The 15,210-nt window shown below is 42.7% G+C and overlaps 1 protein-coding gene across 1 annotated transcript in view; it reads left to right on the top strand.

Moving 5' to 3' along the window:
- The window catches only part of LOC309972311 (uncharacterized protein), a gene marked incomplete at its 3' end in the record, with an annotated part of 160,431 nt that extends 156,103 nt beyond the window's left edge, over window positions 1–4,328 (top strand). Inside the window, 4 exon segments of the mRNA XM_082855949.1 lie at window positions 195–317; window positions 1,548–1,745; window positions 3,747–3,867; window positions 4,309–4,328. Of these exon segments, the coding sequence (XP_082712075.1) occupies window positions 195–317; window positions 1,548–1,745; window positions 3,747–3,867; window positions 4,309–4,328 (462 nt within the window).
- Window positions 4,329–15,210: the final 10,882 nt, after the last annotated feature.

Genomic DNA, 15,210 nt, shown 5'->3' with positions numbered 1-15,210 from the left:
TGAAAGTCTTTATTTACTCTGATCTGTCACACTGTTCTTAACTGAAATCAAGGAAGCAGTGGCCAGCAGGAGCTGTGTTCTACCAGAAATTTTAAAGAACGATGGATGATGAAGTGGTTTAGAGACTGCTTGGGAAGCTGAAAATACGGAAAGGAAACTTATATCCTACCTTACTGTGTTTGGGATGTTCACAGGAAGCTATGCAAAGTAAAAAAGAGTGTTTGAACATCAAACTAATGGCAGAACAAGAAGTGCTTTTATTTTGTCAACAGCTATTGGCTCTAAGGCAGGCCCTGGCCAGGGCTCAGGCAGACAACGTGAGGATATGCAAGTAGCAGGAGAGCCAGGTGTCTGAGCTCAGAACCCCTCTTCCTCCCTCTCTTTGAACATGCCCTGGCGACCATACGTGGCACTCCGTTGCCTGTAGCAGTCACCAGAGGAACACAGTGTGAAGCCAAGCAGACGGCACTAGTGGTGAAAGATGGCCTGGACCCTGGCTTCCCTTCTGCCTTCTTTCCAGCCCAGAAACCAGGGGCAGTGGCCAAAAGGCTTTTGTTCTTATTCATATTTGGCTAAGATGGTGAAATATAGCTCATAACTAAGATTGTTCTGTGTGTTTCTCTGAGGATCTTTTTTACCCAGAGGGTATCTTGGGGTCTGGGTCTCTGCCTCTAACACATTCCTTTCACGCTCCAAGCATGTTTTCCATGAGTGTGGCCCCGCCATCAGCGTTATGCCCCAAGCAGAGAGTCTTGGTTTCCTTTCCTGATGACCCACACTAAGTTTTAATTTCAGAAGTTACTGCTGCTCTATAGGGACTGGCACCAAAATAAAGGCTTTTTAAGTCTAAGCTCTTAATAACTGTGCCAACCCTCTGAGCATGAATGAAACAGAGACCCTATGTTTAGAGAGAGAACAGCTGAGTTCAAATAACAGCCTAGGAAAGCTGGGCATATTTTAAAACATAAAATATAATTTGTTCCTTTTGGACCCTAATTCTTCCATTATTGTGTGCCAGTGAGTTATGATGTATAATTATATAAAGTCACCCTACAAATATTAATCATCATTATTAATATTATAATTAAGGATCGACCTTCTAGTGACTGTTGATTAGAAAAATTTCAGAACAGAACCAATTATTACTACTCTTTTCCTTTTCCAACCATCTAGAATCTGGCTTCCTCAGGGCTATTTTGGAAGTCGAAACAGAGACAAGATTAGCACCTCCCTTCCCCACTCACTGTACGTATTGCATCACCCTGTGTCTCCAGGTTCAGCCCTTCCATTGCTATTGCGTGATAAAGGCGGAGTGACAGGGAAAATGCAGTTTGTGGTAGATACGACTATTTGGTCTTGCTACTGGCTGGCACAGGACAGGATAGAGCAGCTGGGCTGTGGTACCCTGAGCCCAGGAATACTTCACATATTTCTGCTCCTGGGCGCTAATGGAGGGGACAGTTGTGTTGGCCAACCTCTCATCCCCTGCCCTCTGCTGAGAAGAAAGACTCTGTGCCTTTATTTCCTTTGGCCTTTTCCTGCCATAGGCGCAACTGCTGAAAGAATTAGAACACAGAGTGACCCAGGAAGCTCGCCACCGGCAGCAGGTGGATTTAATGAAAACCTCTAGCATGGAGAAGCTTTTGGAGGATGTGGAGCAAAAAGAACAGCACCTGCAGCTCCTTACTGAAGAGGCCAAGATGACTTCTAAACTGGGCCAGCTCCAGCAGAAGAAAATTCAGAGAGAACTCTGACAGGTAACTCCAGTGAGAGGTAGTAAATCAGGGTGTACCAGCTACAGCTGTTTGATTCTTCCCCTGTCTTTTCCATGCCTCTCATGCCTCCAGAGCGGTGTTCCTCACCTTTGGCACTCCCAGGAACAGCAGGGAAATGGAAATATCTATACCTGGGTGATCGTTCAGGCTGCTTGTGACAAAAGATGATGGCTTGACTGCCACGAGGCCCAGAATCTTGGCGTCTTTGTAAGCCACTTGAAAAACATATTTCTACCTGGCTCTAATCTTTGAACTAGGAGGGATCTTTTGGAAAATCTCGACGAATAATCTGGAAAAGCAGCAAGTATTATGGAAGCTATTATAAGGGAATTTTATTCATGGTGTTTCTGGAACCGCAGAAATAAAAAAGGAAAGGCAAAGTGGTTTCCAGACCCAATATGTTATTCTTAAATATACCCCACAGTTGGGGCTTCCCTGGTGGCACAGTGGTTGGGAGTCTGCCTGCCGATGTAGGGGACACAGGTTCGTGCCCCGGTCCGGGAAGATCCCACATCCCACGGAGCGGCTGGGCGCGTAAGCCATGGCCGCTGAGCCTGCGCGTCCGGAGCCTGTGCTCCGCAACGGGAGAGGCCACAACAGTGAGAGGCCCACGTACCGCAAAAAAAAAAAAAAAATACCCCACAGCAAAAAAAAAGGGAGGAAATAATATAGTGTACATGCGGACTAATGCAAGTCCCAACTAAGGAGACCACAGAATGAAATTCAACACAAAGGGAAAAAACAAAAAACAAATAAAACTGAGCACCTTCTGGAGTAGGTACTTCACACATATTCATTGAATGAATAAGTCAGTTAATTCACCAGAGATATTAGGAAACAGAAATCAGAAGTTTAAATGATTGCAAGTGTTTCAAGTGCTCAAGGAGATCAGTAAGGAGAATTTTACGAAAATAAATGAAAAAAAAGAGGATAAAAAATGTATCCTCTCACAGTTCAGGAGGCCAGAGTCTGAAATCAAGGAGTGGGTCCCTACAGGAGACTCTGGCAGGACCTGTTCCATGGCTCTCCTAGCTGCTGGGGGCTGCCTGCCATCCCCCGCGTCCCTCCACGTGCAGCTACAGCTCTTCAGTCCTGGCCCCCTTCCCTGTCTCTCTCTCTCTCCCTGTGTTTATACTTGCTTCACTTTTTGTAAGGTCATCAACATTGGATTTAGGGCCCACCCTTTAATCCAGTATGACTTCATCTTAACTTAATCACATCTACAAAGACTCTATATTCCAAATAAAGTCACATTTTGAGGTTCCAGGTGGACACTTTGTGGGGGACACTATTCAACCCATTACACTATTACTTTTTTTATAATTAAAAACAATTAGGAGATGATAAAAATAAATTTAAAAAGAAAAAAATGCCTGTGATCTATGCAGATAAGGCACGCTTTGGACCTAGCGACTCTCTGGCCAGGGGACTCTGGGTAAGGGTTGCAAGGGGAGAGCAAACACAAAGTTAGCCTCTGGTTGTGGGCCCTGTGTCAGGCTGGAGACAGTGCTCAGAGCATTCCCTGCACATGATGAGTTGAACTCAGCATAGAGATCTGGAAGAGAGATCACATCTTTGCTTGAAGCCATCCCGGGGCTCCCACAGGTTCTTGGGGTAGATGCATGGCTTGGCCTACAAGGTGAACTGGTTCCTCCCCCCTCCCCACTTCCCCTCTAATAAAATAAACATAAAAGATATGACTTTTGTGAGTAAACTTCTGGCTATTATAAGGTAATAAAGGGTTCCAAGGGCTGCCTCTGTCCCTCTCTGATTAAGTTCTTGGCCTTCCTGGAGCTCCTGATTTTAAGAAGGCTGAGTTCAGCCTGACCAGGATTTCATGAAGACTTGTATTCCTGGGGTAGCCTGGGACCCACACTCTCCTTAGTAATACCCCTAACCCACCCCTCACAGTGAACTGACGAAAGTGTGCACCAAGAAGCATCTCTGCTTCCCAAGCACTTTTCCCTTCAGATGAGAAGCCAGCTTGCCCACGAGCGTAGCATGGAGCTGGACGCTTTCCAGTGGATGGAAGAGCTACAAAGTCAGCTTAGTGACACTGAGAGATCCTCCGCCCAGAGGAGCTCACCAGGCGGTAAGGATACCCTTTCTCTCTCTAAGCTCTCAGGGTCCAGGGTTGGGATTGAAGGAGGGCCCCAGGGACTAACGATAACAAACCAGTGGTTATTGAGTGGGTGCTCCATGTTTGTTGAATGAATGAATAAACCTTCATCCTCAATTGCAGTCAGAACTTTCTACTTCAGTTCACCTTGGAGTACTGATAGGCTATACTAAAAAGTTTCAATCATAAAAACTGGTTCTGGTTGAAATATGTCAACTAAAGAACATTGTGTAGTTCACTAGATTTTGAAGCATCTTAACACCTTGGTCCTATAGAGGAGTAGAGTTTGCCACCCTAATATGTCTCTTTGGCATATTGTTTTAAGCTGGTTGTCTCTGAGAAAAAGCAGACATCGGAAAGAAGTTGCCCTTTTGTAAAAAATGTTTACAGTTGTAAGGGTGTCTCCCTCTTCAGTACGAGGAAGAGGAGGATGACCAAATCTCTAGAAATTTATCTATGGAAAAGACAAATCTGTGTAACAGTCTTACCCTTGTTTATTGTGCTTTTTCTGGTAACCTCCCATAGCTGACTTTCCCCCATCCTCATCATCCTCTTCCGTCTTTAGCTGAGGATGGTATTTAAGTTGAGAACTTCGGTAACGTTGGCAAGTAACTCAGTTTTCCTCAGTCTCTCCCACGTATACATGTTATTAAACTTTTGTCTGATTTTCTCGTGTTAATCCATGTCATGTCAATTCAATTCTTAGACCAGCCAGAAGAACCTAGAAGGATATCCGATAGGATATTAATGACCACATTTCTCAGATGTTATTCAGAAAGTACATCATGATTCTTGGGTCCTAGGGGCTTGAGGAGTATTATGGAAATGGCAATCAAAACAGCACTCCGGACAGTGCAGCCAGCAAATAGCATAGAGGCCAGACTCCGGGATGTCTCTAAACTAACTTCTTCCCCTATAAGATGAGGACTAAATAAATTCCAGGTTCTCTTCTAGATCTATCAAAAATATTACCCAATCAGTAGCCACGATCAGCCTATTGTTAAGGTCAGCCAAGCTCCTCCTTTCTGTTCCATAGCATAGCTGGTGGGTGAGGGAATGGACTTTGGGGTAGGACAGCCAAGGTTCAAATCCTTCCTCTGTCACTGCTAGCTGTGTGACCTTGGACAGGTTAATTCACCTCTCTGAAAAATACCCACCTCAAAGGTGTATTCTGAGGACTCAGTGAAACAATGTGTGTCTGCCACAGAGTGTAGTAGCACTAGGTCATTGAGCAAATGTTGGTTATTACACTTGCATATATGTGTGTCCTCCTTTATGGGTTTCCTTTTGGCTACTTATAGTGTGAATGATGTGAGAAAACATAGCCTGTCAGAGGCAGAAAGATTCTTTTCAAAGGTCAAGATAGTTTGGGTTTTCTAAGAACAAGGCTGGGCTTGTTGGTAAAGCCCCAGGGTGCTCCTGCCTGCCGGTGCCTGCTGCCTGGGCCCTGACCGTGAGGCTGGCGTCTCCCACCCCAGCCCAGGTCCAGAGAGGAAGCAAATCAAAAGCGCCCAAGGGCCCTATTTTGACCACCCACCCTGAGTGGTTGCACTTGCACTCTCCTCTCCACTCTCGCTGGGGTTTTTTGTTTCTCCCTTTCCCCTCTGCCTCCAGCCCAGCCAAGCATCTTTTAAATTCCTTTCTGAGTTAACATGTCCTCTCAAACTGCCATCTGTGTCCTCTAAGACCTGCACATTTACAAAGAAGGACCAGAGTAGGGCAGGAGGCAGGTGGGGGGAACCCTAATTCCCAGGATTGGGGACACGGCAGGAGTAAAAGAGAAGCCTCTCTTTCAGGAAGCAGAGGTAGAAGTTACTCCCAAGTCTCAGCCCCTCTCTGTCTCCTTCTGCAGCGACGGGAGGGGGTTTGCTTAGGACTTTCTCCATGTTGTCTACTGAAGAAAAATGCACAACCTAAAAGCTGCAAATTAAGTTTTACTTGGGGAGCTTACTAAGGACTGTAGCCCAGGAGACAGCCTCTCAGATAGCTCTGAGGAACTGCTCTGAAGAGGTAGAGAAGGATCCAGGATATAGAGGAGTTTTGCTGAGAAACAAACCATGTGGTTGAACATCATAAGATTACTGCTAATCACAAAAAAAACAAGTTAATGATTTTAGTGCTTTTCTATGTATGGGAAGATGCAAGAGTCTGGGCTCATTGAAATTATTCCCTAGGTATGCATCTTAACCATCTAGGGCCAGCTTCCAGAGCACAGAATGTTTCCTGTTTTTCTCCATCCTAAATTCCCCTCAGGGCACACTGAGGGGAGCAGAACTGCAGTAGCTGATGGCTTGATGGCAGGCAACATTCTTCATTTACTGGAATGGCAGGCAACATTCCCTTTCCAGAGTGTAGATTCATCAGAGGTCATACCTGTCTAAATTTAGTACCAAGCACTAGAGGACAGCCAGATATTAGCTATACTATTGGTGCTAAAAGGTAAAAGTCAGCCATTACCACTCCTTTCTCAGATGTCTAGCCAGAAGCGTGAGGTGACCCAGGTCTCTCTCCTTTCTGTAGAGGTGGTCACAGCAGCCTCCCTGCTTCCCAGCAGAAGCAGAATTAAGGGGCAAGTTCTCTTTACTTAGCATTAACATGGATTCCCCTTAGGATCTTGTAACTCCTGAGAAATTACAATTTGTTCTAGTTCAGTTACTCTCAAAATGCTTAAGGAAAAAAATGAAATCAATTGGCTTACAAAACTGAAATGTTCAGAGATAGATTGGCTTAAGCTGGCTTGATCAAGGTTTGTTTTTATTTTTTGAATTTTTATTGATTTACAATGTTGTGTTAGTTTCTGGTGTACAGCAAATTGATTCAGATATATACATATATATATACATATGTGTATATATATATTCTTTTTCATATTCTTTTACCTTAGTTTATTACAAGATATTGAATATAGTTCCCTGTGTCATACAGTAGGACTTCTTTGTTTATCTATTTTATATACAGTAGTTAGTATCTACTAATCTCAAACTCCTAATTTACCCCTCCCCCCCCACCTTTCCCCTTTGGCAAGCAGAAATTTGTTTTCTACGTCTGTGGGTCTATTTCTGGTTTGTAAAGAAGTTCATTTGTATCATATTTTAGATTCCATATATAAGTGATATCATATTTGTCTTTGACTTACTTCACTTAGTATGATAATCTCTAGGTCCATCCACGTTGCTGCAAATGGCTATATTTCATCCTTTTTTAATAGCTGAGTAGTATTTCATTGTGTGTGTGTGTGTGTGTGTGTGTGCGTGTGTGTATCTCACATCTTCTTTATCCATTCATCTGTTGATGGACATTTAGGCTGCTTCCACGTCTTCTCTATTGTAAATAGTGCTGCTGTGAACGTTGGGGTGCATGTGTCTTTTCAAATTATAGTTTTCTCTGGGTATATGCCCAGGAGTGGGATTGCTGGGTCATATGGCAACTATGTTTTAGCTTTTTAAGGATCTTCCATACTGTTTTCTATACTGGCTTTACCAATTTACATTCCCACCGAATGTGTAGTGTAGGAGGGCTCCCTTTTCTCCACACGCTTTCCAGCATTTATTATTTGTAGACTTTTTGAGGGTGGCCATTCTGACTGGTATGAGGTGATACCTCGTAGTTTTGATTTGCATTTTTCTAATAATTAGCCATGTTGAGTATCTTTTCATGTGCCTGCTGGCCATCTGTACGTCTTCTTTGGAGAAATGTCTATTTAAGTCTTCTGCCCATTTTTTGATTGGGTTGGGTTATTTTTGTTTGTTTGTTTGTTTGTTTTGCGGTACACGGGCCTCTCACTGTTGTGGCCTCTCCCGTTGCGGAGCACAGGCTCCGGACACGCAGGCTCAGCGGCCATGGCTCACGGGCCCAGCCGCTCCGCGGCATGTGGGATCTTCCCGGACCGGGGCACGAACCCGGGTTCCCTGCATCGGCAGGCGGACTCTCAACCACTGCGCCACCAGGGAAGCCCTGGGTTGTTTTTTTGTTATTGAGTTGTATGAGCTGTTTGTACATTTTGGAAATTAAGCCCTTGTCAATCGCATCGTTTGCAAATATTTTCTTCCAGTCCGTAGGTTGTCTTTTTGTTTTGTTTATGGTTTCCTTTGCTGTGCAAAAGCTTAAAGTTTGATTAGGTCCCATTTGTTTATTTTTGCTTTTATTTCTATTGCCTTGGGAGTCTGACCTAAGAAAACATTGCTACAATTTATGTCAGAGAATGTTCGGCTATGTTCTCTTCTAGGAGTTATATGTTGTCATGTCTTATATTCAAGTCTTTAAGCCATTTTGAGTTTATTTTTGTGTATGGTGTAAGGGAGTGTTCTAATAACTTCATTGATTTACATGTAGCTGCCCAGCTCTCCCACCACTTGCTGAAAAGACTGTCTTTTCTCCATTGTATAATCTTGCCTCCTTTGTCAAAGATTAATTGATCATAGATGTGTGGGTTTATTTCTGGGCTCTCTATTCCATTCCATTGATCCATATGGGTGCGATCAAGGTTTGAACTATTTCTTGAGGACTGATTTCTCTCTGCATCTCTGGGCCCTGAGCAGTCTGAGAGCAGACAGGAAGTGGAGCCCCTTGGGAAGCAAGATGGCTGCCACCCCTGTAGCTTCCATCCTCTGTTCAAGCTCACATGGCAGGAGTGGGGTGTGGAGAAGGGACAGTTAAAAGCAATCGAGCTCTGACTAGGCTGACTCAGGTCATGTGACCAATTTTGAACAAATCACTGAAGCCAGAGACTGAGATGCCTGGTAGGCTTAGGCCCAGCTCACATGTTCTCCCCTGGAGCCAAGGGTAGGGTCAGCTCACTCTCTCCTCCTCTTCACAGCAGCTGTTTTATTTTATTTCATTTATTTTTAATTGAAGTATAGTTGATTTACAGTATCATATTAGATTCAGGTGTACAACATAGTGATTCAATGTGTTTATAGATTATATTCTATTTAAAGTTATTATAATGCAGCAACTATTTTAAATCTTCCTGGTCTCTTCAGACTTTCAGACACTGTCCTCCTCCCCTATCAGATGGGAACTCCCTCTACTTCTTGTCCCCAGCCTACCTACATCTATACTCAGCTGCTTCTCCTTCCCTCCTGTTAAAATGGAAAAGGTGCCCCCTTTCTTCCTTGGGACAGTTACTGTTAACAGCATCCCATGGGCTTCTGTCTTCTCAGGGGTCTTGAGCTAATCTTTGTCTGCTTCCTCTCTACACACTCATGTTTCCCACACATCTATCCTTCTGATCTTACAACCAACAATGACTTGTTGAGCATGTATGTGCCATCATCATAAAATCCACCATAAAATAAAATTAACATCTAACCAGTTGAGCCAGAAATCTGAGAGCTATTCTTCCTCACCCTGTAAATCTAATTAATTACCAAGTCCTATTAATGTGAGTATCTCAGTCTGTCCACTTCTACCCACAAGTCCAAGTAACCCATCATCTCTTTCTCTTTCACTTGGTCATGGACCCTCAGGCAAAAGACTCCATCCAGGTTTTGACATCTTCACTCAGAACTGATGAAGCTGGATCAGAGGCCCATTTTAAGCTCTAAAATTTTATGAATTAATCTAGGCCTGTACATTGTAACCAGAGATACAATTTAACATTTTTCACATTATAGGCCTTATATCCCTGGCTCACTACTCCCTAAGTTCTGCTTCCACATCATCCAGATACAGCCAGCAACACCTTTTAAAGACTCATCTCATGGGCAGTAAAATAACAAGAAGGACTCAAAGGCCAAAGACTGTAAGTAATGATAAATTTGATTATGTATATGAAACAATGAAAAATGTAAATATGAAATTATGGATTTAGGGTCATTTCAAACTTACATTAAAAAATTGTGTATCAGGGGCTTCCCTGGTGGCGCAGTGGTTGAGAGTCCGCCTGCCGCTGCAGGGGACACAGGTTCGTGCCCCGGTCCGGGAAGATCCCACATGCCGCGGAGCAGCTGGGCCCGTGAGCCATGGCCGCTGAGCCTGAGCGTCCGGAGCCTGTGCTCCACAACGGGAGAGGCCACAACAGTGAGAGGCCCGCGTACCAGAAAAAAAAAAAAAAAATTGTGTATCAGGACCTTATCTCAGTGGTTGGGTCTTAGAAAATAAAATTCTGGATTTCTCACAAAGGGAATTTGTCCATGAATTGTTGCTGAATCAGTGCGTTTATGTGGGAAGGAGGGTCTAGGGCTTCCTACTCTGCCATCTTGATGACATCACTCCTCAGTAATAAAATTCTGATGTTGAAACAATTAAGTCCAAAAGCTCTCACTCAATTACAGTTCAGTAAATGGGTATGAAAGTCAGTACCAACACCTTGCCGTGTTCTGTCTCTGAATTTTTTTTTTGATTATCTACAATAATTAACTAGCAGCATCAGAGCCTTTATCTGAGTTCCTTGGCAGAGCAGAAATAAAGAATTTCAGAAGTCATCTTAAAACACGTGAGAAATCTACCCTCCAAAGAAATTCTTGGAATGCAGATTATTTTGAAGTATAGCATATATTTGAAGAATTTTTTTTTAATATTTCAGCTCTTAGCTTATGTAAAACACTATTTGCATCCTCTTCCACTGCCTTCTCTGAGTGTAATAAGTATTACACTCTTTGCTCCACTGTTTTTCAGAATCCCCTCCAGAGGTTTATATATCTAATCAACACATTTAACAGTTCCTCCCCTCTTACCTTGAGAAAAATTAAGAGGAAAAAATATAATCATTCTGTCAGAGAAAATATGCCATCCTAAGGCCTCTTTTGAAACTGATGGTCTAGTTAGTGGACCAAAAGTTTGTTGCAGTATTTCTAGACACAGTTAAGGGGAGACACACAGAGAGGGAAGAAGCAGGTCAGGAACATACCCAATTGAGATCCTTGACCAAGTATGGCCACATTATCAATACCCACCTTTTTCTTGGCCCACCAATCTCTGTGCAGTCATCTTTCAGCAAAAGGTGAAGTTCTACTATATGTCTATTTGCTTCTGCAAAGTCCTTTCCAAAAGGAAGCAACATTCTGTTGATTTGTATGTGACCACAAGGCTTTTAAGATTCACTCCATCCCCATTTCACTCCCCAAAGCAAATGTTCCTGCAGTGGGGCAGGTTGCTGATCACAACTCTTATGGTTGCGAAAGCTGCTAAGTAGCTAACTACATTAGTGGACATCCACTAGGTTTTAGAGATTTAGAAGGGTGATGGTCTAAGACTAATTGTTGGCCACATTACCCTACTAAATAAACTCTAATAAATAAGGAAGTGTCTTGTGGGCCCATTGGCTTGCGTACAGTATAGAGACCCGAGCAAAAAGGCTGAGGTCCAGGAAAGCCACAAAATTAGTTGGGGCCTCTTCAAATCTATCTAAGGTCTGACTTCTGAAATAAGGCCTATGAGACAAGTCAGATAAATACAGATTGAGAGGAGTTTATACATGGCTGAGATATAAGAACACCAATGATTTTCTTTTAAAAAGTAGCACTGCACCAACACAAATGATAAAACATTAAAGAATTTATTGATTACTCCAAATATGGGATATCTTTCCTTCCTTAGCTGGAAATGGCTTTCCATTGATGGATTCATTCCTGACCAGTTCCCTTTATAACAAGAGGCAAAATATGTACAAGAAGGCACACTAAATGGCCTAACCCAGACTGAACCAATGACCTTGGTCTTACTAATAACAGTGACTTGTAATGATGCTATAACAAGAATTATTCACCATCTTTTTAAAAGGCTCCAGTATCTACTTAATATTTATATTGCAGGTACCTATTAAACACAAAAAAAGAATTGACCATGTCTTCCTACCCAATGTGGCAGAAAATGTTCAACTTTCAGGTTTTCAAGTTAAAATGGCTCCATCCAGAATCCCATTCAGACCTGACTGGTAATCATATATCCTTTTTCCAAGTTTTATTTCTATGAGCATTTGAATGAATAAAAATGATTCTAAATTCCATTAAGCCTTTTATCTAAATTTTACTATCTGTATTGTGAAGATAGCATGGAAGGACTGAGATGACTACATGTTGTTGTCCCAGATGAAGTAGGGTTTGGCCCTGAATTTTAAAACATAAGAGTTGATTTGCTTTTTGTTTTTGTTTTGCGGTATGTGGGCTTCTCACTGTTGTGGATGCACCGGACTGGGGCAAGAACCCGTGTCCCCTGCATCAGCAGGCGGACTCTCAACCACTGCGCCACCAGGGAGGCCCTTGATTTGCATTTCTACAACCTAGGCCTTGCCTCTGGTCAATGAGCAACCTCGTAATATGGGTTCTAGAGTTACTGATTAGGTGAGAGAGCCAGGAGAGAGGGCATTGCTACCAGACAGTATTCACTAACAAGTGAAAAACCAGGACAGAGATTAATCCAAAGAAACTTCAAAGCACTTATTTCTATTTGTTTCACTTAAGAACACCATTCTCTATTAAGTCTTTTTTTTCTTCCTATAAATGGCAAGACACTCTTCAGACTTTTGTAAAGTCCTAATCCAAGTCTTTTTGTTCAGACAGGAAAATTTATCTTGGGTAAAGGAATAAATAAATAGATGAATGGAACAGAAGAGACCAGAGAAACATATTTACATACATAAATTTATATATGATATATGTAGCTTTTCAAATTAAGGAAAAGGTTGGGTCTATTTGAATTAGATTAAATCATCACCTTACACTATACACAATGAATGCCAAATGTATTAAATATCTACATGCACATGCACACGCACAGACATACAAACTTATTTCTGAAATAGGACATAAAAAACAAAAGGAAGATTGATGACTTTGACATCAAAATTAAAAATTCAACATGATATGACCAGGTATGATACCACTTAACGATTTATGACCTCTCAGCTCCAAATTCATCCTTCACTGTCTTCCATGAAATAATGAATCTGGACCCTGTAAACGTTTCTTCTTTGTCACCTGGCAAGATGTTAAGCTTTGTCAGGAGAGGGTGCTGGAGGGACCCTGGAGAAGGAAGAAGGGTTTCTCTTCCAGGTTCTGGGGTCCTCCTCTAGGCAGGCTCCTGCAGTATGCATGGCTTCTGCAGCACCAGGTTCCTGTAGCACACGCAGCTTCTGCAATGCCCAACTCCAGTGGTGCATGCAGTTCCCTGGTGGAGTGCCACTGGCATGGCTCCTCCTATGAAGGAGCTTCTCCTGCCCCAGCACCCCTTTGGATGCTTCACAGCCTCAGTGAACTTCTCTGCCATTCAGCCTTGGCCACACCCTCTCCCACGAGGTCTGGATGTCAGCCCAGGAGGGTAGTGGTGGCTCCCTGTATCTGATATTCCTATATTCTTTAGAGCTCTCTTTATTGCTTACCAGCCAATCCTCCCATTACTTCAATCCCTTGTTAAATAATTCTTTATATTAAACTTTCCCCGTTTGATTTCCATGTGATTTCTGTCACCTAAATGGCCCATGACCAATATAGAACTGATACCAGTAACGGAGTGGTCCTAGGAGACAGACCCACAAAGATGGGGTTTGGGGATTTGTTTGGTTACATCCTTGGGCTTGAACACAATGCCAGGCTCCTTGCTAAGGGGAAATGGAAGGCTGTGTGTAATCCTTTGCATGCAGTGGAATGACAATTAACCGAGCTACCACCTCTCGTAGACTGTGATGAAGTACCTGCTGAAGCACTACCTTGGGAACCTAAAGTGCTCCTACATTGACTCTCATGGCAGTAATGATGACCATAAAGACTGTGGTGTGGGATGGAGTTTTTTTAATGCACTTCAGCACTTAGGGAAGAAAATGACAAGCTCAGGTCCTTTGATTCCCAGCTCAAATCATGGCCCTGAGAACCAGAAAGCTTTGATAGTAGCCTTTTAAAATCTCTTATTTCTTGTAGTTAGGAGGATAATACTGCTAAAAGTCAAGCACAAATTTTAATTGTGCAAAATGCTAAATTACCAAGATAGATGAATTTACAATCTTGTTGTTTCTCACTGCTGTTGAAATGGGCTCTCTCATTTCAGTGGTGATGATGCACTTCCAGAGTAGCAGAAGCCAACTGCCAAGACAAGGTGGGGCATCTATCATAAAGGGCAGCAGGGACATGTGAGTAGTCAAAATGCCTTGGCACACAGAGATGTTTGGTGGTTGACGCACCTCCATGAATGAAATCCTATGGGCAGCCAACTATTGATAGAATATTGCTTGATCTACACAGGAAAAACTCTGGTAGCCAAAACCTGACTTGAATAGGCACAATGAAGAGTTACAGCCTCTCATCCAGATTCCAGACCTAAGTCAATTCACAGACCAGGGCCCCTTAACTACAGGAGGTTAGATCCCCTTGAAGGTACATACCATAAATCTTCCTCCATTTTCCTAGGTATCTATAATTATTTGCTAGAGTGACTGTTCATGAGAGGAAAAAAAAAAATCTAGACCATTTGGCATTTACTAGGTACTACCTCTAAATTAATTCTACCTCTAAATTAATTCTAATTCCTGGGAGCCCAAAACACCACTATGGCTCACCAGTCAAAATGAAGGCTTACAGTGAGGTGATAGCTTAGCTCAGGTCCAAATTACAGTAGACCCAGTTGGTCCAGTGTGGTTATTTCCCTACTTCCTGAATGTATATAATTGGAATAGACATAATTAGCAACTGAAAGGATTCCTATATTATTCTCTGACCCATTAGTTAAAGGCTCATTATGGTAGGAAGGGATAATGAAAAGCCCCTGGAACTTCCCCTTTCTATCAAGAAACTAGAAGGAATAACTCTGGGGAAATTGCAGAGATTAATGCCATCATCAAAGACTTGAAAGTGAGGGTGGTGATACCTTTAACATCACCACTTAACACACCACTTTGGCCTGTGCAGAAAACAGATGGATCTTAGAAAAGGACTAGGGACTATCAGGTTCACACCTTAACCAAGTAGTGATTCCAATTGCAGCTGCTATCCCAGATGCAGTATCTTACTGGAGCAAATGAGTATGCCCTTGGCACTTGTTATGCTGTCATAATGCCTTTTGCTCCATATCAAATTGCAAGGAACACAAGAGGCAGTTTGCTTTTACCTGGAAGGGTCACAATATACCTTCAAATTCTTGCCTCAAGGCTTCATCAGTTCTCCTGCTCTGTCATGATATAGTTCATAGAGACCTAGAGCATCATGATATTCCACAAACATCACACTGATCCACTACATTGACAAAATTATGCTGACTGGATACGATGAGCAGGAAGTAGTAAGTACTTAGGTACCTTAGTAAGACTCGTAAGAACTAGAGGGTGAAAGATAAATCCTACAAAACGTAACTGCAACAGAGTTTCTGGGGGCTTAAGCATGATGAACC

The sequence above is a fragment of the Leucopleurus acutus genome (assembly GCF_964270905.1).
Source record: "Leucopleurus acutus genome assembly, chromosome: 15".
Lineage (NCBI taxonomy): Eukaryota > Metazoa > Chordata > Mammalia > Artiodactyla > Delphinidae > Leucopleurus > Leucopleurus acutus.
This window is presented reverse-complemented; position numbering and strand designations above follow the sequence as displayed.